The following is a 25338-nucleotide window of genomic DNA, read 5'->3' on the forward strand; positions in this document are numbered from 1 at the left end:
TAACTGTAGTTCACACAGCTTTCGCAAAGACTTTATTTTAAGGTTCTACAACTTTACGGTCTGCTGAATCAAAAATCTGAGGTATTTCCAAATGTTTTTCTTCGCTTTTCGGATTGCTGGGAGAGCAAATCACTCATGTGTCTGAGTTGGGTTGTGAACACTCTGCTGTCATTACCACACAGTTGTTAAATTATTTCCTAGTTTTAGCTTTACCTCCATTTGATTTTCAGTCAATGAAAGTGAGGTTGTGCTACTCCTGCCCGTCTGTCCTGTCCATATATATATATATATATATATATATATATATATATATATATAAACACACACACATATGTACATACAGCAATACAAACTTTTTGTTGTAAAGTCCTAATCAGCACCCACAGCAACTCTGACAAAACAGGATCAATAAAATTATCAAAAACGCTGGCTCAGTGATCAGTGAGACTTGAGGTCATCATAGAGAACAAGGGCCAAACTAAAAACAGTCCTGTAATTTAAAGGGGACCCTTTACGCAGTGTTTTTAAAGGGCTAAGAAGCTCATTGAGTGAGCGACTAGTGATGCCTCGGTGCTCTACTGAACAACTCAGAAGGTCTTTTATTCCAGCAGCAATCAGATTTTATTTTTAGATGTGACCTGGATCTATAGCACCTTTCAGCCGTTATTCTTATCTCAAGTGGCTTTTTATTGTGTTATTTATTTGTGTGCACGCAAATTTATTTTTGTTTTACAAATGCAATGTCTGTATTGCTTGTTGTCTGTATGGCTGGGTTTGGTGCCAAATGAGTTTCCCCACTTGGCATTAAGAACATTTTCAAATCTATTCTGATCTAATGTTCAAGTGCAGATAACCCTGATCATCAGGAGATGTTTTCTGAGATTTGAATAAGATTCTCCAAAGCCACAGGAGATATTTTTTCCTACGTTTTGTAGCTTAGCAAAACAAAGCCTAAACACCGGTAGCCTTAATTAACCAACTTGTTAAAAGCGAACTTGTGCTGTTAAACCAGTGTTGCTAGGCAGATTACATCTTGGCCAATCACATTAAAGCTCATCAGATGAGGTGTGTTCACAAATATTTAATCCGGTTCAGACATGCAAATGAATATTTGATCACACCTGGAGGTCACTGTGGTGTTTCATTTGGCTGTTTAAATTTTCTTGAATGTGTTCATCACTTGCTGATAATGTTCGCAATAAAACTACTGAGGCTAAAACTGGCCAGGCACCATGATACTTTATAAGCTTTTCAAACCATTATTGAGATCAGAATAATTCACCAAAATAAAAACCTAATAAGCGTACGTTATGCGTATAACTAAAGCGTGCGTGTGCTCCATTGTCTGTTTATTTTCACAGCCTGGAACAATTATTGGGCTTTGATTTTCTCTGTTTTGCGGCACACTACAAGCAGGAGTCCGACCACCCTGAGCTATTTCAACACACACTGATTAGTAGGTGTGCTGGGCTGGGCGGCCAGTTCTGACCTACACTGCTCAATGACTGGCACTAATTTTAGGCTGCCCTACAACAGATCAGAGGCGAGTGCTGGTGGGCCTCGCTGCCTTAACCGGCCCTTGTGGTTTAAAGGGCCCCTCAGTCCAGCAGACACTTTAGATGAGCCAGGATGTGATGATGATGTGTTGGCTAAAATATTTTTACAGTTTGCCAAACCACATAACCATGATATAAACAGATGCACCAGTTACAGTATTAGGTTAAAGGGGCACTCAATAAATGAAAAATGTCAACATCACTTTTCTAATCCGGGTGAGTACTACACAGCCTGTGACTTGTTCGGTGTCCTCTATGGCTTTGGAAGACACCACAAAGGTTTTCCAGAGAAAATTACGCGAGAAACATCATGTGAGTGATCCCAGTTCGGATTTGGAGAATGATACTTTTTAGCCATGTTCGAGGGATTGTAATGTTGGTTGTTCAGTCCAGCACTAGATTCCCTTAAGACATCCACTATTCCCAGAGGATGAACTTTGCTGACCTCGGTTATCCCCTGACTTGACCTCTGGTGCCAACATGAGGTGGAGGTTTAGAGTCAAAGGATTCTAAACAATGGATTGCCATGAAATGTGTCACAGATTTTCATGCCCCCATTAGGACAGATTGTAATAACTCCCTGAAATCCCCTGGATTTTCATCTAGAGCCATCATCACGTCTAAATTTCAATTTGTCCAATACTTTGGTTAATAACCAATTAACTGTAAAACTAATGACATTCACATCCGCCTCAGCTATGTTGTGTTTAATTAGCAAATGTTTTCATGCTAAAATGCTTAACAAAGACCATTATGTTAGCTCGTCACTTTGAACATGTTAGCGTGCTGAGGTTCGCATTTAGCTCAAAGCACAGCCTCACGGAGTTGCTAACATGGCTGGAAACATATCTTGTTAAAAGAAATCCTCCATAACAAATAGTGGGCATGAGTAATGCTCTACCCATGCTCTGATTGGCTTACCCTGATATACTTCCCTAACCATAACCAATCATCATTCCTTTGCCTAAACCTAACCTAATTAGAGTCGGGGGGCCTTGCCCACATTAGGTGGGAAAAAGATAAGGCGGGACTACAGAAGATGCTGTGGAATTGCTTCATGGGAAACGTTGGTTTCCGATGCTCGACCCACACTTGGGACTAAATGACAGGAAATCTCACCCTCTGCAACATCTATTTTGAGCATTCTTTCCTGCCAGTGGACGAAAAGTGGATGAAAAGTGACACATTTCATCCATACAGGGTCCGCTGGGATGGACGAAGAGCTCCACCTCAGTTGTGTTGGGATTCAGGTAGACCCTTTGTGGTCTGAAGACCTAATATCAATTAAGAGTCATTGTGAAATTCATCACAGATAAATCTGTCAAGATTTTTCCACTTGCCATGAAGTGAGGAAAACAAAAAGGGCCACTGTCTGATGTCACTACATCTAGTGTCATCACCCTTCAACTGGTTTACCTCTATTTGCTTTCCCTGCCACCGCTGTTTCCCCAGTGACCGCACAGTCTGGAGAAGAATCCATTTGCTGGAGCCATAAAGTGGTGCTAAGCTTTTAACATCTCACATTGGCATCTTCTGCTGCTTTATTTTTCCAAACGTGCAACTTTCCTCTCCAGATCTATACAGCCATTAGAGAGGTGACAGAAAGGCTGCCCTTCATTGTGCCATCTATTCTCTGTGGTAAATTATAGTTGCTTAAATTTCAATTCCAGCCATTTCTGTGCTGGATCGATCAACACATTTGCTATGTAGTGCTTATTTTTGTGACTTTGCAATTTAAATTCTGTCCATCAGCTGGCTGATCTTTGTGAAGCTGGTCAATATGTTCGTATAGGGGACCAATAAGTGCTCTTTGTCAGAGCATTACAAACAGGAGGTTTCTCCCCCTTGAGCTATTTAAACACACTGATCATAGATCATTCAATGTGTGAGGCTGGGCGGCATTGTGCCATTTCCCAATGGTGAAATAGGGAATTATGGATGCAACTATTCTAACTCCAGCTATTTCGGGAATAAATCCATTGACCTTTTCACTTTGATTTTTGTTTTTGAAAACTGGTTGGGTGATTATTTCCAGAATCAACAGCAAGCTCAACCTCAACATATGTAGATGTCCTTCTGTGAAGAGCACTGCTTTTGTGTCCATGCCACATGGTGATGGCAATCTCATTTGAAAAACACAAGAATTCATAAAAGCAGCCCATAGCCTCTTGGTCTCTTGATTCTGAGTGTTGGCCTTGTGTAGGGAAGTAAGACCACATGATTATTTATATTATAGTGAGTCTGATGATCTGACGCTGTCTTGGCCGCACATCTGTCACTCCCTCTCTGTTTGCCATTGTTTATCTCTGTGGATTAGGATTAGGGCCATGAATGCGTCTTTGCTTTGTCATCAATAGGACATCCAACATCCCTTCATCAAACTGCTGTGATTGTTTTCTGAACCTGTTTGCATGCTGCAGGGAGGTGTCTCATGAGCCAGGAGCCAGTTGTTTCCCCAACTCCCTATGTCCTTGAGCTCTATCTGTAGGTGCTGTGTTCAGGTTGGTAGTGTGGAAAAGCAGAAACACTGTGTATTGTTTGTTAAAAGGTGATTTCAACCAAAATGGATCTTTTTTTTAATGATTTGCAGTAATCTGACTTCTATAAGACCATCGCTTGTGGGAATACAGTCAGATGAAGTTCTTGAAATACACAGGATTACAGAGTTCAGAGACAGTCCCAAGCAACATCAGCTTCCTCCTGATCCATGGCTCCACATAGCAAGCGCAACTGCTGGGCTCAGCAATCTTATATAATGTCATTAGAATATATTCATTACAGCTATGTGGCAAATTTGAAACCATGTTAAGCTGCTGCTGGTTGGGTATGGGAAGGACAGATTGTTGAATGGCCAAAACTACTTTGCCACACCCTCCTGTGTGACACTTTGTATTTTGTAAATGATCACAAGCAACGTTGTCTCTTCATAGCGTATATGCAGGCTGATGCATAATAAGACAGATGTGAAATTATATGATTTGAAAAGGCATTTTGGATTGAATTTCAATCCGTTAACAAGTCTGTAGCTACTACTGAGACTGAGGGGTTAGGGTTAGGACAACCATGTCCTCCTGGTTGTATTGTATTTAACATGTAACACGTTTAGTTTGTATGTCTTGAAATATGAGGGATTTTGTGATCTGAACAGGAATTTAAATTCTATGATTGATGTTTTTTTATGGATGTTTGGATGTTTTAGACAATATTTCTTCAAATGTCACTGTTTCAGGCAAATTAAGTCAATGAATTATAAGAGACTTCAATCACAATGACACATCTGGCATTGCAGAAAAGGCTTTGAAGCAACATTTGGACCATAATACCGGAAAATTAAAGTTAGTGTAAAACTGGAATTTTTGGAATTACAAAAAAAAAATGATATTGGTGGTGGTGGACAGCTGGTCAAAAAGGTTTTTGTTGGCTAATGTCCTGCTGGTGAAATTTTGACTCCTGACTTCCATCATTTGTAAAAATGTTGCGCATGGCCTTGCCTGTTGACATATATAATGTCTGGAAAAAGCTGTTCTGAAGCTTACATGTAAAGAGAGATTACATTATGTCAAAAAGTGTGTGAAAAAAAATGTGCTGATGTCATATCTTTTAAACTCAATATTGGTGTTGGCCTTAAAAAAGATTTAAAAAACTGTACTTGGGTTTTTGCAGGTAGTTTGTGGTTTCAAAGGGCAGTCTTTACTCAGGTTTGTTTGTTCAGCCCATTTTACAAAGGTTACAAAGTCTTTCACAATCAGGGCAAACAAAAGACATGAGAACAGGTTACACAGAGAAAGAAGAGTGGTGGCAAAAATCAGTCGAGAAGAAATGTTTTTTAAGAAACTAAAGAGTGTAAAAATTAAACTAGAAATGCATTTTGAGTTACAGACTGGTTTACAGACAGTACAATCTTTCCATTTAATTGTAAATCCTTTTCATAGTTATCTGGTATGTAAATATGATAAGCCATGACCATAGATGAGCGTTTGTGTCTGTGTGTGTTTTAGGATTGGGAGAGGTAGCTGTTTGTGAAAAGATGACCTTGTCCAGAAAGCCTGTTTCCGCTCTAAAGCAGATGAATTGCTGAATTTTCCGGAGAGACCTGCCCGGACACTTCCTCAGTAGCGTTCCTTGTAATCGCCAGAACAACGGCGCACACTGAGGATCTATTTTGATGTCCACTTTCTCACACTGCCACAGCCAAGTGAGCTCTGTGTATATAAAAATGTCCCCATAAAAGACACCAGTGGCTCCCTATGTTAAGACTGCAGAATGAATTTTTAAATCCTCTTTTTTACTTGTTTACTCTTGTTTATAGTGTTTTCCCAAGCTCTGGCGCTTTCTCTTTCCCCTGGAAGGAGATAGTTTGTGGCTCAGAGGCTGCTGCCCAAGAGAGGATGTGTTATTCATCCAGTGCTGGGCCTGATGTATAATCTCACTGGAGCACAGAGTGGCCTTTCACACAGACTTCCCCTGTGCTCAGCAGCTGATTGGCTTGCAGTAGTTTCTTCCTCAGCAGTCAATGCAGCTCTCTGCCTCTCTGCTGATCCTCAGTCTGTGTGTTTGAGTCCCTTTGTCACGATCTCTGTAGATGTAATCCTGTCAGTTTGCCTGTCTTTCAGTCCTCTCCAGGGTGACTTGGCCTCTTTATCCTCCCCCGATTTCCGGGGTCCTCTCTGTCCTGTTTTTAAGCCGAGGTGTACCAGTTTTGTAGCCTCTTCTTCACATACCTGACTCCACATTGCTAGACGTGTCTGTCTTACTTTATACTACTGCTGTTTGAGATTTCTGCTCTACATCTTCTGACTGCCACATTCTTGACGGTGATGGTGATGATAATAATGATGATAAGTTCCTGGTGAGTCGGGGGTGGCTGACAGTAATTACAGGATGCAGAGCCTGTTTATTCTCATCTTCAGGGTGTCCTAAAAGTCTAAAACATAATATATGTCTCACGTGTTACACTTGTTTTTCCGCATCATGCTCATTGTCAGCTTGGTGCAAAACTAGAACTACAATTACCGGAACAAGCCCTTTTCATACTTATCTAGCTTATTTTCTAGTAGAACTGTGTTGCTCTCTGAACTCGGCGACCTGAAAGGTAGAAGCACAAAGTGAATATTGCACCAGGCTACAGCAGCACCTTTCAGATCCTGCTTCATCCTGAAAACACTTGGAGACACTCAGGCATGAGCAGAGCACATGTGTTGCTGCTGCAGTTCCCCAGACTTATCCACTTGCCTGGCACAAGCCACAAGCCGCACGGTAAAATTGTGTAGGTCACAGGTTTATGAAGGTTAAACAAGGTTTTGATATAGAGACAAATGATAGGAAAAAAACATAGTGATTATTGTAGTTTTTATGATAGCTGCAGTTAGACACTAATGTCTTCTTAATGTGTAGGCGAAATGCCAGCAACAACTCACAACATATTTCACTCCTGTCATGGCTGGATTAACACATTAGGGGTCCCTGGGCAAAAATTAACCGAGGGCCCCGACTTGCCCCTCGATCTTTCTGCTCACTTAGCTTTTCTACATACATACAACATTATAATGTAATCACTGCCTCAGAGAAGTATTGATAAATTTTTTGTTTGTGTGGTGTTTTTTTTGCTTCGTGTAGGCAAAAAAATTAACTGTAAATCTGACATTTGACACAGCATCACCTTATAAAGATTTTGATGTGAATGTGTTCACCAACAGTTGTCTATTTACACATCAAGCAGACACAGAGCAACACTAGCATTCATGTGGAGCCATGTGTCTGGCCACCTTACAAATATAAGCCTAATTTCGCTCTCCTCTTCACTCTGTTTTGGTCTCCACCTCCAGCTCCTGAGGAAATATTCGCCTCTTTAGCTGCCAATTTCCAATTTCCTCCATGTTCACCAGCTTGTTGCCTGCCTATTGGTGCTGAGCATGTAGTGTACAGTGGGTTTATTAGAAAAAGCAGCAGCTTTCTGTGACTGAAAAAAGCTCCAATGAAAGCACTGTGGCTGATCCAACACCTCTGCTGCGGTTTCACCCAAAGTTAAACAATAAATATACCACCAATATTATATACAATGGTGGTATATTGGATTACCTTTTATCATATAGGGGTTTCTATCCAGTTTTTGTTTGTCATTCCTAATGACACTCTAAATGGTTTGTTAGCCCATACACACTTAAACCGTCATTGGTCCTGTATTATAGTGACTTAACAGTTTAATGACACACCATGTGACTATTGTCCTTTGTTTGACTGTTTCTCCCAGAGGCTGCATACAACGAGACACCTCTGTCATATGTATATGACCTGGAGAACTCAGAAGTGCACCAGCCCTGCCACGACCATCTGTCCTACACTGGATCTCCTTCCTCCTCACCACGACTCCGCTCAAAAAGCCGGAGTAGCCGAGACACCCAGTCCTCCGGCTCTCTGGAATCCACGCTTTCGGTAATTCTGTTATAATAATGTTAATAATGTTAACTGTTTCTCTGTGCTCACAGCGCTGCTGCAGCTCTCTCTTCTCTTCTGCATTGTGCTTCACTGTCCTTTCTCCATGTACCCTGCAAAACTTTTTGTAGCCATGGCTTTTCGTTCTGTGCTGAACAGTTTCCATTGAAGAGCCTTACATTAGTAATTCTAATGTCTATGTGTTGGTGTAGCAGTACCAAGTCAATCCTGACATTCTTCTTCATTTTTGTGTCAAACCCATGCCAGTCTGATGCAAGGACAAACAAGAACAAATAATAAACATTACTTTCAAAGGTGCTCTCAAATTATTAAGCATTACACTTGTGAAATAGACTGTAAACAAAAAATATATGTTTACATTTGGCACATAATTGGGTTAAGTTACTTAATTGGAATTCCAATTAAGTTCCAAAACATTACATTTTCCATCATGCACCTTGACTACATTTTTCATTAGACTCTCCTGATGTCACTGCTGATGTCATTAGGGTTGTTTTTTCCAGACTTCCTCAGAGCCTCAGCAGACATTATACAACAGGTTTCACAGGCTTATTGGTACACTTCGTGATGAGTAAACTTCATGTGTCCCTTGAAAAAACAACAACAGAAGAAATGCCCTTCAGCAAGGCATTCAAACAGCCGCTCCAGCTGAGGCCGACTGAATTCACCATACAGCGACCAGATGGAAGCGTTTTTTTCAGTATGACGCAGGGCGTTGCTGAAAAAGATGCTCAGCAAACATGCTGTGGGCAAACAGATGTTAAAAAGAGACCTAGCTCCATTTCCCCTCAGATGTGTTCCTGTTCAATCTGTGGTATTCTCATCCTCTAATGTACACACTTGGTGTGGGGAGGGGTCACACAACATTCTTTATATAACTAATATAATGGGGGAGCTTGATACCGCCCCTCTTGCTCCATTGCATTTCTTACTGACATCGCACCAGGGTGACTGATGGATTTGACCTGTTTTGGAATAACAACTCCTGGACTAGAAACACATTTGTCTTCCTTAGAATATACTCTGAGTCTCTGGTGCGAGCTTTTTGGAATCTCAAACTCCCACAGAGTTTAATCAAATCTGCTCCGTCCTAATCCCACAACAACAATAATAGCTGCACCCAGGGGCTCGCAGAGGTGTGTGGGAGGGTTATTGAAGAAGGGGCTCGCAGAGGTGTGTGGGAGGGTTATTGAAGAATTACAGTTCACATACGTATCATATCATCATCATATCATGTCAACATCGGTTCATGTTTGCCAATTGTTTGCTCTCTCCACCATGTGCTGACAGGTTGAGTTGGATCAGGAGAAGGGGCTGGAGATGAGAAAGTGGGTTTTGTCAGGAATCCTGGCCAGTGAGGAGACCTACCTCAGCCACCTGGAGGCCCTACTGATCGTATGTGTACCTTATAACACACAAACAAAAAAACTATTTCTGAGCTCTGTTAGGGTAGACAGAAATAAACACCAACTTGTTTATTGTATATTCACGATTTCAATTGATACGCAATGCATTGCATGCTATTACCTCAGCCTGACTTGATCTTGTAGCTTATGTGGGCTAACTTTAGTGAGCAAACCTTTGCTATTGTCATTAAACTGACATTAATGAGTCAGTTTGTGACATGTATATCTTTCAAAAGAAGAAATAACTCATTATCCCTCTTACTTAAATTGGAAATGTGAATTCGTAAATCATTAAACACACCCTCGGTCAAGTCAACACAGCGTTGGTCTGGAGGGAAGCAGTTCATGCTAGCTATTGTTAGCTGATTTTGTTGGCCTAATTTTGCTAGATATTGGTATGTTATTGACATTGTTGGGTCGGTTTTCTGACTCTTCTTTTGTGCCACTGTTCATTTTAGGATTCACCATTGTCCTTAATATGTTAAGGAGTCACATTGGCTGCTGCTCAGTGAGAGTTGAAGCTCACTTTTACCAAGGCTTGCTGTTTTTCTAATTCTATTTCAGCAACCCCCCCCAAAAAAATTGATTTTAGAGACTACTGCTAGTTCCACTAGACACTGTGTCAAGTGAGATTTATAACCTTGGAATAAGAAGGAACACACCCCTGCACAACTTAATACATTCAGGGGCTTTATTGCTTCGGCGCTGGCCTGGTAAGACATGTCAGCCCACATTAGCTGACGTTAGCAATCTTAGCTCATGTAAAAGTTATTTAAACTGTGCTATTATTTCATTTCACTGGCACGGGTTTCCTGTTGAAGATAAGCTTGCAGTCTTTTTTAGCTTTTTTTCGTTCCATTAAGTACACCTATTTTTAAACCATCGTTATTTGTTCAGCCCATGAAGCCTCTGAAGGCCGCGGCCACAACGTCCCAACCGATGCTGACCATTCAGCAGATTGAGACCATCTTCTTCAAAGTACCAGAGCTTCATGAGATCCACAAAGACTTCTACGATGCCCTGCTACCTCGGGTGCAGGACTGGAGCCATCAGCAGTGTGTGGGCGACCTCTTCCAGAAACTGGTATGGAGTGTTCGTTACAGCAGGATAATGAAGGAAACACGTTGTAACTACAAGTTGAGTATGTGAAGAACTGTCCTATGTGCTGTCCGGTAAAGCACTGACACGGGAAGCCATTTATGTTGTGCAATTATATCAACACAAATATAATTCACCATACCTAACCTACTAAAATTAAAGTTTTCATTTTAGATTTTTTCTTATGGTTGAATTATTTCAAGGTGTAATATTGAAGGAAAACATGTCATGACAATGTTTTAGAGCTACAGCATCAAAAACCTGTATTTCCACTTGAACACAGCAGCATACCACCAGGAAACAAAGAGTGAGTTTGAGAGCAATTGAATACAAAGTACCTGAGGGGGTGATATGAGTGAAATGTTGTGATTATTGTTTTATTCCTAACCGTTTAGTAACCACACTCAGCTAAGCAATGCAAGGCAATCCCTTCTGCTGCTTTAAATCCTCCTTTGGATAAGAACACCCAGCATCAAATAACATGGAACCTCACAGCATCAAATTGTATTTTGGTTTTTGATCAAACAGACCAACATTCGTCAAGTCAGTAACTTTCAGAAACTAATTATAGCCCTCCTTAAATATCATGCCTTGATCATTAATGGTCATTAAAAGATCGGAGACTCTCTGGGTAAAAAAAGGTGGGAGTCTTTGGCTGTTAGTAATGCTCAGTAGATCTTGCACTGCACACATGAGTAGACTGCTTGGAGTCATCTCCCGGCCAGATAAAAGCCTCACTACGCCACATGAGAAGCAGTAAAGGAGAACAAAATGCTCTGTAGGAGGTTGCTGAATAAGAGCTACCTCTGTGTTTGCTGTTGGATGAAGACGGAAACCCTAACCCTCATACAGTGCATGGATATATATATGGTTATGTGCGCTTACATTATATCTCACTGAATTGTATTAATTCCTTTTGTACGCCAACTCATGCCTGAGGCTGAGCACAGCATACAGTGACGTACATGGACAAGTAAAATCTATCTGTACTCTACTTATGCCCTGTAGGCCAGCCAGCTTGGAATGTACCGGGCATTTGTGGATAACTATAAGGTTGCTGTGGAGACGGCCGACAAGTGCTGCCAGGCAAACGCTCAGTTTGCCGAGATATCTGAGGTATGTAATCACGCTACACACAGCAGGACTGCAGCCGGCGAGAGTTTGATGTTGTACAGCTGCCCGGGACAAGTGATGACAGAGCAGTTTTCAGCAGTCCTCCACACAGTGTAAAGAGCCATGCAGCCCTTTATAGTGGTGCTGATTTTTTTAATTGCACTGTGGGGCAGTTGCTCTGATTTAATGAGGGTATTTCTTTCTCACCAATTCTTCTGGTGTTATCTTCCTGCCAGAATCTCAAGGTCAAAAGCACAAAGGACTGCAAAGACCAGCCGGCTAAAAATTCACTGGAAGGTAAGTACTGAGTGAAATGAATGGCCGGCCTCCACATTAATCAATATATGTTATAAGTAGTTGAGCTGTGACTCTGCCTGTTGAGCTCACTCTCCCTCCTCCACAGCTCTTCTCTACAAACCTGTGGACAGAGTGATGCGCAGCACACTTGTTCTGCATGTAAGTCAGTGTGCCGTACCAAAATCTGGAGCAGCACTTTGCCTGCATAAGAGTTTTCGGGATTGACTTTGTCATCACCTTTTGTATTTTAGGACCTCCTGAAGCATACGCACTCCAGCCACCCAGACTATCCACTATTACAAGATGCCCTTCGCATCTCACAGAATTTCCTGTCCAGTATCAATGAAGAGATCACCCCGCGTAGGCAGTCCATGACAGTCAAGAAGGGAGAGGTCAGTGTGGCAAGATGAGACACTTCATGTATATCACCTCAGAATTGTACTGACTGTGGGGCTCTGGGTTGATAAAGCCTCTTTTTGCATTTAAAAATGCTCAACGCTGCAAAACAAAATGCAAATAAAATTAGTTTTTGGTACATAAATTAACAAGAGTCAGCATCTCCTCCATGCCAGCTGTGACTGGGTTTGCGGGTAATTTACCAATTCTATTAGATTGAATGTCGCTCAAAGAAGGATAAATTGAGAAAATGTACAGCCGGTTTCCTTTGTCGATCAGTTGCTCCCTTTGCCAAAGGACATATCCAGTGGATTGGATGGTGTGGTGGCACAGGAATGAGGCCTGGCACCACCATATTGACTCCTGGTGTTGGTCCCACATTTTATATGGTTTCATATTGTCCAATATGGGTTTCACTAACTTCTTTTATCTACTATCGTATCTATACTGTTGACAGTAAAAAGCTCTGAGCACAAGGTTTCTGGAAGCTGCAATAAAACTGAGTGTGAGTCAGGTTGTTGCTGACTCATCTCAGCATGTCTGCTTTAGCCGAGAAGGAAGTGGAGAGTAGGGGAAGCTCGTGACAAAGCCCTGCTCACACTGGAGTCGAGGGGTTCCATGTCGCTAACCAGGAAAACCCGTCAATTACTTCTGTGTTCACTCCCATCCTTTCCTGCCACAGTGTCAACTCTGCTTCCCAGAAATGACCTGCAGGATGCCCTTTCAACTTCTGCCCAACTAGCCTTCTACACTGGGTGTGTACCAACATAACCATGCTTCCTGACCCCTCGGTCCCCCTCAGCAGCACGCATCTCAAGGCTCTGATTCAGATGATTTGACTGAGGACTTCCTCTGTTTTTCCTTGGAACTGGCCCAGCCCACCGGGTTGGGATGTTAAATCAAAGAAAGTTCTTGGGAACATTCTTCTGTATATTGTCTGGGAAGTCTGAAATCCTGCAGGAACATTGACAAATAACAAGCCAGACCATGACAATCAGTTTAAAGTAGGGTTTTTTTTGTAGCATGTGATCAGCCCCTGAATAAACCTGCATCCATTGTTGATGTTTTGCACCATCGCTGCCTGTAATTACCACGTCCATTTAAACCCACGAGTTTGTTTAGCTTCATCTCTTGTGCATGCCTCAGCGCTCAATGTCTCATAGTGCATAAAAAAACAGGAGCAGATTCCAGTGTCAGGAGGGTGTGGGCGCTGTGTGGTGGCAGCTCTTGTTTTTTTCCATTGGATAATTGACTATTTGTGGTCACGTCTGTGTCAGAAAACAATAAGCGTATATAACCCGGCCACCTCTTTTTGAAGCCAGGACAGTAGTGAACATGTTTGCGTGGCCCAGCAACACATTTATATCCAACCAGAGCTAAAACCGAGTGTGCAGAGGAAAACCATGTTCCAGTGATTTCCTTGTTTTTGTCAGACTGTGGTTACTGTGGGATGGCCAAGTCTCACATGGGCAGTGTCACTGTAAACAGCCTCAGCCCTGAGGTCAAAAAGACAGAGAATTTAGATGCATGCTGCTGCAGGAAGGGCTTGTGTCATCACATCTACCTCGGATCTCAGGTTAGGCGAGTTAAAAAAAACACAGTATCAGAGGCTTAAATTGACTGAAAAGATGCAACATTATATTAGTGGGAGCCCTGCTTACACTTACTGCCTTGTTTTGATGGCATCTTAAATGATTTATTGCTTTGTTTGTTGTTTAGTTCTTCTGTGAGGTAGGATAGCATTCATCTAAAAGCAGTAATATCACCACAGACCGTACAATAATTCCAAGCATGTGCATACATCAGCATAAAAGCATAGTTTGTGAACCCCATATTAAATCATTTAAAGATACAGCATCGATATGCAGCTTATCTAGATACTATACTTTCAACTTCCTGGTATTGCATCAATTTGCATCTGGTGCCGTAATAGTTGAAAGTACCTCAGTTCTCTCACAGTTGATGACATGGTTTTATTGTGTCCCGTGGGCAGAACCGTCAGCTGCTGAGGGATCGTTTCATGGTGGAGCTGGTTGAAGGTTCCAGGAAACTCCGTCACGTCTTCCTGTTCACTGACCTGCTGCTTTGCACCAAGCTGAAGAAACAGGCCGCAGGGTGAGTCTGGGTCAGCGTCCAGCTGGATGAGAATCACTCCACCCAAACAGCCATTAAACTTGTTAATGGAACTGTTTGTGGCAGATAAAAGTTATAATTTCTAATCCGTCTCTTGACTTGCTTAGTAAGTTTGTGCTGTTGGTTTCACACGTCTTAACAGACCAATCTGGTGAAAAAAGCAGGACAACATGGCTATTATAAGTTGTAGAAAATTTGCTAGTTTGAAAAAAAAATAAAAGTGTCTTTATACAAACATCTCATCCTTCAATAGGAAAGGGCAACAGTATGACTGTAAGTGGTACATCCCACTGGCTGACCTGACCTTTCAGACCATTGAGGACTGTGAGTCGACCCCCATCCCTCTGGTCCAGGACGAGGAAATTGACGCGATGAAGATTAAAATCTCCCAGATCAAGAATGAGATCCAAAGAGAAAAGGTGAGGAAACTCCAAAATACTTGATTGATATATTCGTTTGTGAGTGATGTGCAAGAGCTGCTTTGCAGGGACACCACAACAATGACCATTTTCTAAACAAAATAAAACTGAATGAGGAGCTTAAAAATTTGTTTCACATGAACCCTGTTACCGTTTATGTGTAGAGAACCACCAAGGGGCCCAAGGCGATTGAGCGTTTGAGGAAGAAGTTATCAGAACAAGAGTCTCTGCTGCTTCTCATGTCACCCAACATGGCATTCAGAGTGGCCAACAGAAATGGAAAGGTGAGTCAAAGGAAGTCAGTGGTCCTTTCTAATGTTCAGCATTGTATAAAAATCAAAAATTCAAACTGATGAAACTTTTTACCTGCATTACTTTGTTGAACCTTTCATACATAGTTTAGTTAGAGATGGCTTATTCTCTCCGGGACCAACTTTCTCTTTGCTCTCTGCTGCCCTCTCCTGGTGACAGCAAGAGAATACAGTATGAGAACGCAACAGCAATTTTCATCCCTTCATTTCTTTCAGGGTTTCACATTTCTGATCTCATCTGACTACGAACGTGCCGAATGGAGGGAGATTGTTCGCGAGCAGCAGAAGAAGTGTGAGCTTTCTTTCTAACGTTAAAGACATAATGGCAGGATTGTTATTGCCACAGTTGGTATGTCATTTTTGTGTGACTTTCAGTTAATCTCGACTGTGTCCTGCAGGTTTTAAAAGCTTCTCTCTGACCTCTCTGGAGCTGCAGATGCTCACTAACTCCTGTGTGAAGCTCCAGACTGTTCACACCATTCCAATGAGTGTGAATAAGGAAGGTATGATTCGATTTACCTACTGCATGTTTAAGGATTTAATACCCGTACTCTCAGTTTTGTATTTCATCTCAGCCCAACTCTTCCCTTCACAGATGATGAATCTTCTGGTTTATATGGCTTCCTGAATGTCATTGTCCACTCTGCATCAGGGCTCAAACAGAGCTTAAGTAAGTGGCTTGTCCCCCCGTTTTTAAAATCACATCACTGATAATTCTAAAGGTTACACGTGTTGTCACATCATCCTCTGGGTCAGTCCAGTCTCATCTGCTTTACCCTCCCTCCCTCTTCCTCCCTCTCTTTCCCCCTCTCTCCCCCTGTCTCTGCGGCTGTCAGCTGGGCGGGCAGCTGCAGGGGAAACAAGTGGGATTAGCCAGGAACATTGTGTACAAGACTCCTTAAATATCGCCTCTCAAATCGCTGCCTGCTTACACTACACTTTTTGCTCTCTATCACAAAGACTAGTCCGGAAACAGTCAGTGGCATGTTTCAACCAGCTGGGAGTTTACTTCACCTGATATTCCTTGATTTACTCAGACAGTACCAGTAGACATGTAATGATGCAAGAAGGAATCTGGTAGGTCTTCAAAGCCAGCATGACGTTGCAGTGATAGGGGCCTTTTACACTGCCTTGTCTGGGTATGTCTCAACCTGCTGATGAATGTGGATCTTTAACTTTTAGCTTCATTTTGATTCACCCTTTAAATGACTTCTGCTTTTTGCTCTCTATCACAAAGACTAGTCAGGAAACAGTCAGTGGCATGTTTCAACCAGCTGGGAGTTTACTTCACCTGATATTCCTTGATTTACTCAGACAGTACCAGTAGACATGTAATGATGCAAGAAGGAATCTGGTAGGTCTTCAAAGCCAGCATGACGTTGCAGTGATAGGGGCCTTTTACACTGCCTTGTCTGGGTATGTCTCAACCTGCTGATGAATGTGGATCTTTAACTTTTAGCTTCATTTTGATTCACCCTTTAAATGACTTCTGCTTTTTGCTCTCTATCACAAAGACTAGTCAGGAAACAGTCAGTGGCATGTTTCAACCAGCTGGGAGTTTACTTCACCTGATATTCCTTGATTTACTGAGACAGTACCAGTAGACATGTAATGATGCAAGAAGGAATCTGGTAGGTCTTCAAAGCCAGCATGACGTTGCAGTGATAGGGGCCTTTTACACTGCCTTGTCTGGGTATGTCTCAACCTGCTGATGAATGTGGATCTTTAACTTTTAGCTTCATTTTGATTCACCCTTTAAATGACTTCTGCTTTTTGCTCTCTATCACAAAGACTAGTCAGGAAACAGTCAGTGGCATGTTTCAACCAGCTGGGAGTTTACTTCACCTGATATTCCTTGATTTACTCAGACAGTACCAGTAGACATGTAATGATGCAAGAAGGAATCTGGTAGGTCTTCAAAGCCAGCATGACGTTGCAGTGATAGGGGCCTTTTACACTGCCTTGTCTGGGTATGTCTCAACCTGCTGATGAATGTGGATCTTTAACTTTTAGCTTCATTTTGATTCACCCTTTAAATGACTTCTGCTTCTGCCCCCTAGACCTTTACTGCTCTCTGGAAGTGGATTCTTTTGGCTACTTTGTCAACAAAGCCAAAACACGAGTGTATAGAGACTCTACAGAACCCAACTGGAACGAGGTGAGCGTGCAAACCAGTGTAGAGAAAGTGAATGAGTGAGGTCAACATCCACAAATGCAAACAAGACATAAATGCTCGTCAGTTGGGAACAAAAGGCCATGGATGCTCAGGAAAAAAAACGGTTGACTGGACAAAATAAAAGTAACATGTTATAACACCGGGCTGACACCTACAATAACATGACTTTGCTCTGTTTCTGTGCAAGGAGTTTGAGATTGAACTGGAGGGCTCTCAGACTCTGAGGCTGCTCTGTTATGAGAAGTGCGGCAACAAAGCCAAGCAGGGCAAAGAAGATGGAGAGATCACTGACAAGATCATGGCCAAAGGACAGATAAAGGTACGGACTAACGAGGGATGACCTGGGGCGAATGTCCCAGCAAAGTTTCTTTGTTCTGTGATGAGTCAGATGAGTGTGGTTTTAAGACACTGACTGTGTCTGTTCTGCCTATCAGTGCCAGACCAATACTAGATTGCTGAGGACCAAACAATTGTCAATAGTGGAGAGTTATAACATGTCATACGTTAACAGAGAACATAAATATATATATGATAAACTAATTAAAAAAAAAGTATTTCACAGTTGGTTTCTGGTGGATTGACTGCACAATGTTAAAAGAGTTGAAGAACTCAATCATACTGTATACGTGACATTTATGTCCTGCTATTACTCATCAACTGACCTATAGACCACAATGGATTTCTTCTTTTACTTTGGACAGAGCCAGACTGGAGGTTTCCTCCTGTTTCCACTCTTTCTGTTCCCATATTCTGGTTGCAGCTTTATATTTTATAATGATAGGTGTCTTTACCAATATGTCAAACTATTTGCCATTAGTGCCACTTACAATAAAGTTAAATGCACAAATGTTCTAGTAATTTACAATTTACTTACATACCATACTGTATCACATATTGCACCAAAGCAGAAAACTAGATTATTTATAGATTCCCAAAGTCGACATGGTTCCACTGACAACAATCCTTGCCTATGTGGACTGAACATGCTCCCTCTTGACCCCAGTACCTCGACAGTGGCGTCTTATCTGCTCTCCCGACCACAAGAACTTTTTGGGGGGCTAATCCTGCCCTGTGGGGCCCCTTCGCTGTATAAAGGGAGGTGAGCCAAGCTTGACCCCTGACAGTGTGTTGTGACGGAGGGCAGATTAGACTTTGGTTTGACCAAAGGTAGCTGCTGGCACTGCTCCAGAGTGTGACAGAGGGAGAGAGACACAGATCTTTGAGCAGCTGGTGAAGGGAATTCTCTGCTGGACAGGTGTGTCAAACCCCAAACACTAGGTATGTGGGTGCTTGCAGTCATATAATAACAGCCTGGAGACTTAAATTACCTGTCAGGTATTTAAGAAACTTTATCAGCCTTCAGTGTCATGTTGGCCTTTGTGCTTTCTGCTTTGCGACAGTTTTTACTTGTAACATGGACTTAGTGGGCTATAAAAACTTTTTGATCAAAGTGATCTATTGTGATCTAGTTTTGGTTGCAATGATATTTGAAAGCTGTAATATATGTTCAGATCAATTATTTTATCAGATAATAGCAATTAAACTCTGAGGTGCTTTTTAATGATATTAGGTCCATATATGTTTTTCATCACGGATATTTAGATGCCAAACATTGTTTCAGATGTGGGAAGGATAATACACATGCTTGTTCTACTGTTAAAAGCTGCCTAGTACTAATCAGTAATTGGCCCAGAGGATCCTGTTTATGCCACCTTAGAGACAGAGTTGCCAATCAGCGGCAGGCGCAAGCACATTGGTAATGAGGGTAGGAGGAGATTCTCTCGAGTTAAGCTCCCAAATCCATCTGTGAAGTAGAACAACACAGAGGCAGAGGCAGCATGGTTGGCAGACTGCGCAGCTTCGTTCCTTCTCTGACTTCCACTGGAATGAAAAGATTCAGAGTCTTAACAATGACTTAGACAACAAGATGATGCAGAAAGTTTTGCGATGTTTCAGCTGGGCTGCATTAGCGGAGTTCCTCAGGATTCTGCTTCCAAGCAAAGGGATCCAAGTCTCGTTGTTCAGGGAAGAAGGACCGGCTTCTGCTGTAAGCCTATCGGTGTAGAAAATAGTGATATCTGCGGAACCGCGCCAGCTTCTTTGCTCGTTTGCCATTAGTCAGTGACAGTAATATTTTAGAGTTGAGAGAGACTCATGCCAGAGAGGATGAGTGAGTGTAAACCGAATGAGGAGGAGAGTGTAGATCAGGCCAGCAACAGTCTGGAGGGAGAAGAGGGAGACACGGCTCCAAGGAAACCCCAGAGTACAGGGGCCCGTCTGTGGGACAGAGTCCGCAGCAGTGTGCTCAGACGAAAGGTAAAGATATGGGCAATGAGCTGTGGACAGGTCTGCACTGGTAGTTGATATAAAGGAGCTACATTTGAGGACACAATTGTTTTTGCTTTCTTGCATTTCCTTCTGATGTTTAAAACCCTATTTGACTTTCTTTCGTTATGTTCCTGTCGGGGATTATCTCTTTAGTAAAAGTATTATGTGAGAAAATAGATTTTCACTGAATAAAGGATTATTCAAAGGAGATTTGATGGGTACTTGGGTGGAAGAACATCTGCCATGTTGGACAGGCACCATGCGTAGCAGCGGGCGACTGGTGTTATCACGGTCGTCATGCCTGATCACTGTAAGTAAAGGTTGACAGTTTGGTATTAGTCAGATGATTAAAATAGATCAGTGGCATGAGTCAACACTACCTTGCCATATGTTTATGTTCATGTGAGCCTGAGTGAAGTAACCGAGCAGGTAATACTCTTAACTTAATTGCAATTCAGAAATAATAATCATAGTACTCAGGTCACATTAAAGTCAGGGTTTTAAAAATATTTCGTGTTTAAAAAAAAAAAAAATGTATTCATTAATTAAAACAGAAGTGAAACTTGCATTAAAAATGTGTCTCTTCATTTTTTCCAGCTGGATCCCCAGACATTGCAAAACAAAGACTGGCAGAGGTCAGTCATCACCATGAATGGGGTAAGTGTTTTCACCAACTCAGTCAAAAGAGGCGAGACTAACATTGACATCATAGTTGTTCCACCGCTTCTGGGAAAAGTCCCATTAAATCTATGTGAAACTATTATTTTATTTGTCAAAACAGACAAAGGTAATTTCACGACTTTTTCTAGTCCAGGTTTGGCACGTTTGCATGTAGTGGTTTTGTGATTTAGACCTGGTCTGGTGCGGCGCATAAGGAGGAAAGCAGTAACAATGGCCAATGAAATAAAGGTTTGACAAATCTGATGGTGGGTGTTAAGCAGCCTTAAGCCTTTGAATATTATCTCTAATGCTTTTAAACAACTCCAAAAAAGGATACTAAACCACCAAATATCTTCAATATATTCCTTTAACTTCTCCCTTAACCTCCACATATAAACAGGACTCCAAGAACACAGAGACACGTGGTAAAGTTGAACGTGATGTAACCGAAAATAACACATTTTTCCTCTTCCTCAAAAATAAGTAATACATAAATAACAGATTCTTCCTCTTCAGTTCTGTTGAGCTCTATTAATTACACTCAGTGGTTTTGCTGGTACAGTTCCTACTGTTTTTTGAATTTGAGAAAATAAAATCAAGGCCTTTTGACAATAGACATAAACAAATATGAGTCATTTAAAGTGCTTGGATTAATATATTTTCAATTCTTTTTATATATAATATATATATATATATATATAATTTTGTTGTTAGTATAGTATAATGTTAGTTACAAGGACACCGCTGTCTAGATGTGCCTCCTGCTGTTCCTCAGCTCTTATAGTTTGCCAAGGGTGTTCGCACATTCGAACCTCTTTTAAAATGTTGTCTCATAGATAGATTGATAGATAGATAAAGAATGTACATAATCTTAGTGCAAGTATGCAATTTTTTACCAATACTGTGTAAAAGAACATGTGCAAATGTGCAGGGATTTGTGTTAAACAGAGTCCTGTGTGTCTCTGTCAGACAGAGGTGAGGTGTTGTACAGTCTACTGGCTCGTGGCAGGAAAGATTTCCTGTAACGGTCCTTGTGATGGCGAAGTTGAATGATCCTTTTGGAGAAGGAGCTCCGCTGTCTTTCCAGTGTGTGGTGGAGAGGATGGTCAGGGTTTTATCCATGATAGAAAACCGTTTGTTCAGTCTTCTCCTCTCCACCACGGCTTCAAAAGCCTCCAGCTTGCACCTTATTACAGAGCCAGCTTTCTTAATCCGTTTGTTGAGTCTGTAGATGTCGCTGGCTCTGATGCTGCTCCCCCAACAGACCACAGTGAAGAACAGTACGCTGGCCACAACAGTCTGATAGAACATTTCCAACATCCTGCTCCACACGTTGAAGGATCTCCACTTCCTCACGAGTGTTGCAACAGTACTAACTACACCTTGAATGTTAGACAATTGGGCCTAGAAAATAGTTGAAAAGTCACTGAATTTTATGTTTCAGTAGAAATCAAAAGTAACGTTATTCCTTTACTTGTTTCAGATTGAGGTGAAGCTTTCGATGAAATTCGCCAGCAGAGAATTCAGCTTGAAGAGGATGCCCTCGCGGAAACAATCCGGTGTCTTTGGAGTGAAAATCAGTGTAGTAACTAAGTGAGTTGTTAACATGTGTTTATAAGGCACGGCAGGCATTTTGACTTGACATAGTGGGAAACTTATAACATGTGTAACCAATAAGAATAAAGATGGCTTTGTTCTAATCAAGTGCCCCAGTAGGCCGTGACAGTAAGCCAGCATGTATATCAATAGGCGCCGCCTGAAACCAAATGTTAGTTTTTACACTTGTGTTTGTCCTACTGCAATATGGCAAAATGTCTTTTGTATAAAATTCCTATTGACATTGCCACTTACCAAAGGAACACTTTCACTGACAGCAAACAATAGGGTGTATGGGAAACATGGCCTTTATTTCGAGGAACACTGGTACGAGCAATAGTCCCTGTATTGACATGGTCTCTCGGCCATAGCCACCATGGCCTCTTGTGTTTACAGTATTTATTACAAATTCAAATTTTCCCCTGTAAAACTTGTTGTGTTGTGATTGTTCACTCACCAGGCGAGAGCGCTCCAAGGTTCCCCTCATTGTGAGACAGTGTGTGGAGGAGATCGAGCGACGAGGGATGGAGGAGGTCGGAATCTACAGAGTGTCTGGCGTCGCGACGGACATCCAGGCGCTGAAGGCTGCATTCGATTCAAGTGAGTTCCGCGTGAACGTGATTTCTTTTTAGGTGAGGTGATTCACACCATAGACAGACTTCTGCAGCATTAAATCATAATCCTCAAAGCCTATTGCTCAACTTGTCTTAAGTTTAATGTGGCATTCAGTGACTGTTGTGTCATCTGTTGCACAGACAACAGGGACGTGTCTGTCATGATGCGGGAGATGGACGTAAACGCCATCGCTGGAACACTGAAGCTGTATTTCCGCGAGCTGCCGGAGCCTCTTTTCACTGATGACCTGTACCCTAACTTTGCTGGAGGCATCGGTACGTCACAAGTCACTTTATTATTTTTTTTAAACGTATTTAAAGGTTGAGGAGGGTATGAATACAGTACAGTTGCGAATAATGACACCAGCCCATTCATGTGTGCTTCTGCCTTGCAGCTCTGTCTGACAGTGTGGCCAAGGAGAGCTGCATGCTCAACCTGCTGCTGTCTCTCCCAGAGCCCAATCTGGTCACATTCCTCTTCCTGCTCGACCACCTAAAAAGGTAAACGACTTCAGTTGCAAATACATTATTTAAACTATTGTGTATTAAATGTATAATGGACTGTATATCTGCTCCTGACCATCGGAAAAAAAAAATCTGTTAATCACTGCAAAGTTTTTTGTTTTAAGTCATGATTTTACAGTGTGATATTGTGAGTATCTATAAGTTGAATGTCTTTTTTCACTTTGTGGTTACAGGGTGGCTGAAAATGAAAGCATCAACAAGATGTCTTTGCACAATCTGGCTACAGTCTTTGGACCCACTTTGCTTCGGCCCTCTGAAAAAGACAGCAAGATCTCACACAGCTCACAGCCCATCTCCATGAACGACAGCTGGTCTCTGGAGGTTATGGCGCAGGTAAAACTCTCGTCAGGATAGTGAGACAGTGACATCTGGATTACCTGTGAAGTTCTGACCACCTTTTATCTGTCGCCGTAGGTTCAAGTCCTTCTCTACTTCCTTCAGCTGGAGAGCATTCCAACACCGGACAGCAAACGTCAAAGCCTTCTGTTCTCTACCGAAGTATAACAGGAACCTCACGCACTTGTCCATAAATGTCCTTCAGAGGAAAAATGGCAGCTGTTTGTTGAGGTGGATAATGCAGGGCAGCCATGGCTGGCTGCTTCACTGAGAAGATGTTTAATTTAGCCACCAGGGGGAACCAGTAAACTGGAAACAGCCACCAGACAGCCCTATATGATATATGGACAATATATATATACAAACACACATATATGTGTGTGTGTGTGTGTGTGTGTGTGTGTGTGTATATATATATATATATATATATATATATATATGTATATATATATATATATATATATATATATATATATATATATATATATATATATATACTAAATTATATATAATTGAATTTAAATTTCAAGGAGCATTAATTGCTGTACTTTATACTCCCCCTTGTCCTGTTCTGTCTCGGTAACATTAGCTCCATATTCCCAGAGGGGGGTTTCTTCTGCTGTCGTTGAATTCTTTCAGATTTATTTTTGTGGCTGGCTGATGGATGAATGGACTCATATTTTTGATGTCTATACATGTTTATTATTTCCCAGAAATGTTTCACTTGGTTGAAAGCTCACCTGTGCCAATGTTTCCCTGCTGAGGACCAATAGAACATTTCGGTTACCCTAATGTTTACACTCTTATTTTTGTACATAATTTAATAGTATGAGACTGAAAACTAGTCAGAACAACATGCAGGCATGTTGACCTAACAAGTTGTAAGTGGTTTTTTTTTCTCCTGTGCTATACAATTTGTATAGTGTCCATATTCAGTTCGCAAGTTCTTCTGGTGGTGTCCGAGCCAGAGTTTTTTTGTGAGTTATGGGTGCTTTTTTGGAGGTGGTACCGAGAAATTAAAGGCTAATCATTCCAGGAAAAGACAAGTTTTAATTCTTCCACCCATGGAATGTATACTGTGCTGTGTATAATTTTCATTATGCAGTTGTCTTTTGCCCATATTTCACATGTTTTGTGAGAACATTTCTTTTAGATTTTGTTTAGTTTGATTTATTCTGTTGAAGTTAATGTATGTGTGTTGCTCGTTGCATTCATTGTGTGTAATCTACTACCTTCATAGGACACACTGCTGTAGAAAGGAGAACACCTGGAGATTATCTAAAATACCAAATGTTAACTAGTAGGACCCTTGCAGCACAGTGATTCACTCATATCCAAATCTCCTCATATATTAACTGGTTCATCATCCACATACCAAGTATTATTTTCAGTTTTCTGTGAAATTATGCTGTATGATTCCATTACATTTTTTCCCCAGATCATCGCAAGTTTTACACTTGATAGCACAAACTATAACCTTCAGTCCTTGTGATCCATGTAAAATGAGCAATAAGTCTTAGCGATTCATAGGATGAGCATTGACCAGGGTGTCATTTATGTATGATCTGTGTAAATAAAAACTTAATAACATTATCCTTGCATTGTGTCCTTCCTCAGTATTGAATAAACATTCGACTTGAATATTTCATCCTTGGCATAACTCCATTTAAATTTGTTACACTAGTGTTTCTACCCTCTTTTAGAAATGCAGTGTACTAAACCGAGTCTACTATGCCAAATTTTGTTTTCTGCCGTAGCCCCCCTTTTACCAGAGACCACCTGTTCACTGAGCATATGTGAATATATGGACTAAAATCGCTCAGTGACAGGGAAGGACAGGGTGGGGCCTGCTAAATTAGTTAAAAAATAAAGTCAGCAGAATTGCATCTATGCTGAATATTTTATTCCTGACAACGCCCAA

General features: G+C 41.5%; 1 protein-coding gene across 1 annotated transcript in view; it reads left to right on the top strand.

Moving 5' to 3' along the window:
* si:dkey-91m11.5 (PH_BCR_vertebrate and RhoGAP_Bcr domain-containing protein) overlaps window positions 1-25010 on the top strand; it is a 31496-nt gene extending 6486 nt beyond the window's left edge. The window contains exons 2-23 of the mRNA XM_035638972.2: window positions 7807-7988; window positions 9300-9404; window positions 10313-10498; window positions 11522-11629; window positions 11863-11923; window positions 12030-12082; window positions 12175-12315; window positions 14313-14434; window positions 14706-14871; window positions 15036-15155; window positions 15399-15474; window positions 15581-15685; window positions 15778-15852; window positions 17243-17340; window positions 17546-17677; window positions 20284-20343; window positions 21830-21939; window positions 22403-22542; window positions 22698-22832; window positions 22952-23057; window positions 23255-23414; window positions 23496-25010. Coding sequence (XP_035494865.1) covers window positions 7807-7988; window positions 9300-9404; window positions 10313-10498; window positions 11522-11629; window positions 11863-11923; window positions 12030-12082; window positions 12175-12315; window positions 14313-14434; window positions 14706-14871; window positions 15036-15155; window positions 15399-15474; window positions 15581-15685; window positions 15778-15852; window positions 17243-17340; window positions 17546-17677; window positions 20284-20343; window positions 21830-21939; window positions 22403-22542; window positions 22698-22832; window positions 22952-23057; window positions 23255-23414; window positions 23496-23585 — 2531 coding nt within the window. The 3' untranslated portion in view covers window positions 23586-25010. The remainder of the gene's footprint in view (window positions 1-7806; window positions 7989-9299; window positions 9405-10312; window positions 10499-11521; window positions 11630-11862; window positions 11924-12029; window positions 12083-12174; window positions 12316-14312; window positions 14435-14705; window positions 14872-15035; window positions 15156-15398; window positions 15475-15580; window positions 15686-15777; window positions 15853-17242; window positions 17341-17545; window positions 17678-20283; window positions 20344-21829; window positions 21940-22402; window positions 22543-22697; window positions 22833-22951; window positions 23058-23254; window positions 23415-23495) is intronic.
* The last annotated feature ends 328 nt before the right edge of the window (window positions 25011-25338 follow it).

This window comes from Scophthalmus maximus, chromosome 3 (assembly GCF_022379125.1).
Source record: "Scophthalmus maximus strain ysfricsl-2021 chromosome 3, ASM2237912v1, whole genome shotgun sequence".
NCBI lineage: Eukaryota > Metazoa > Chordata > Actinopteri > Pleuronectiformes > Scophthalmidae > Scophthalmus > Scophthalmus maximus.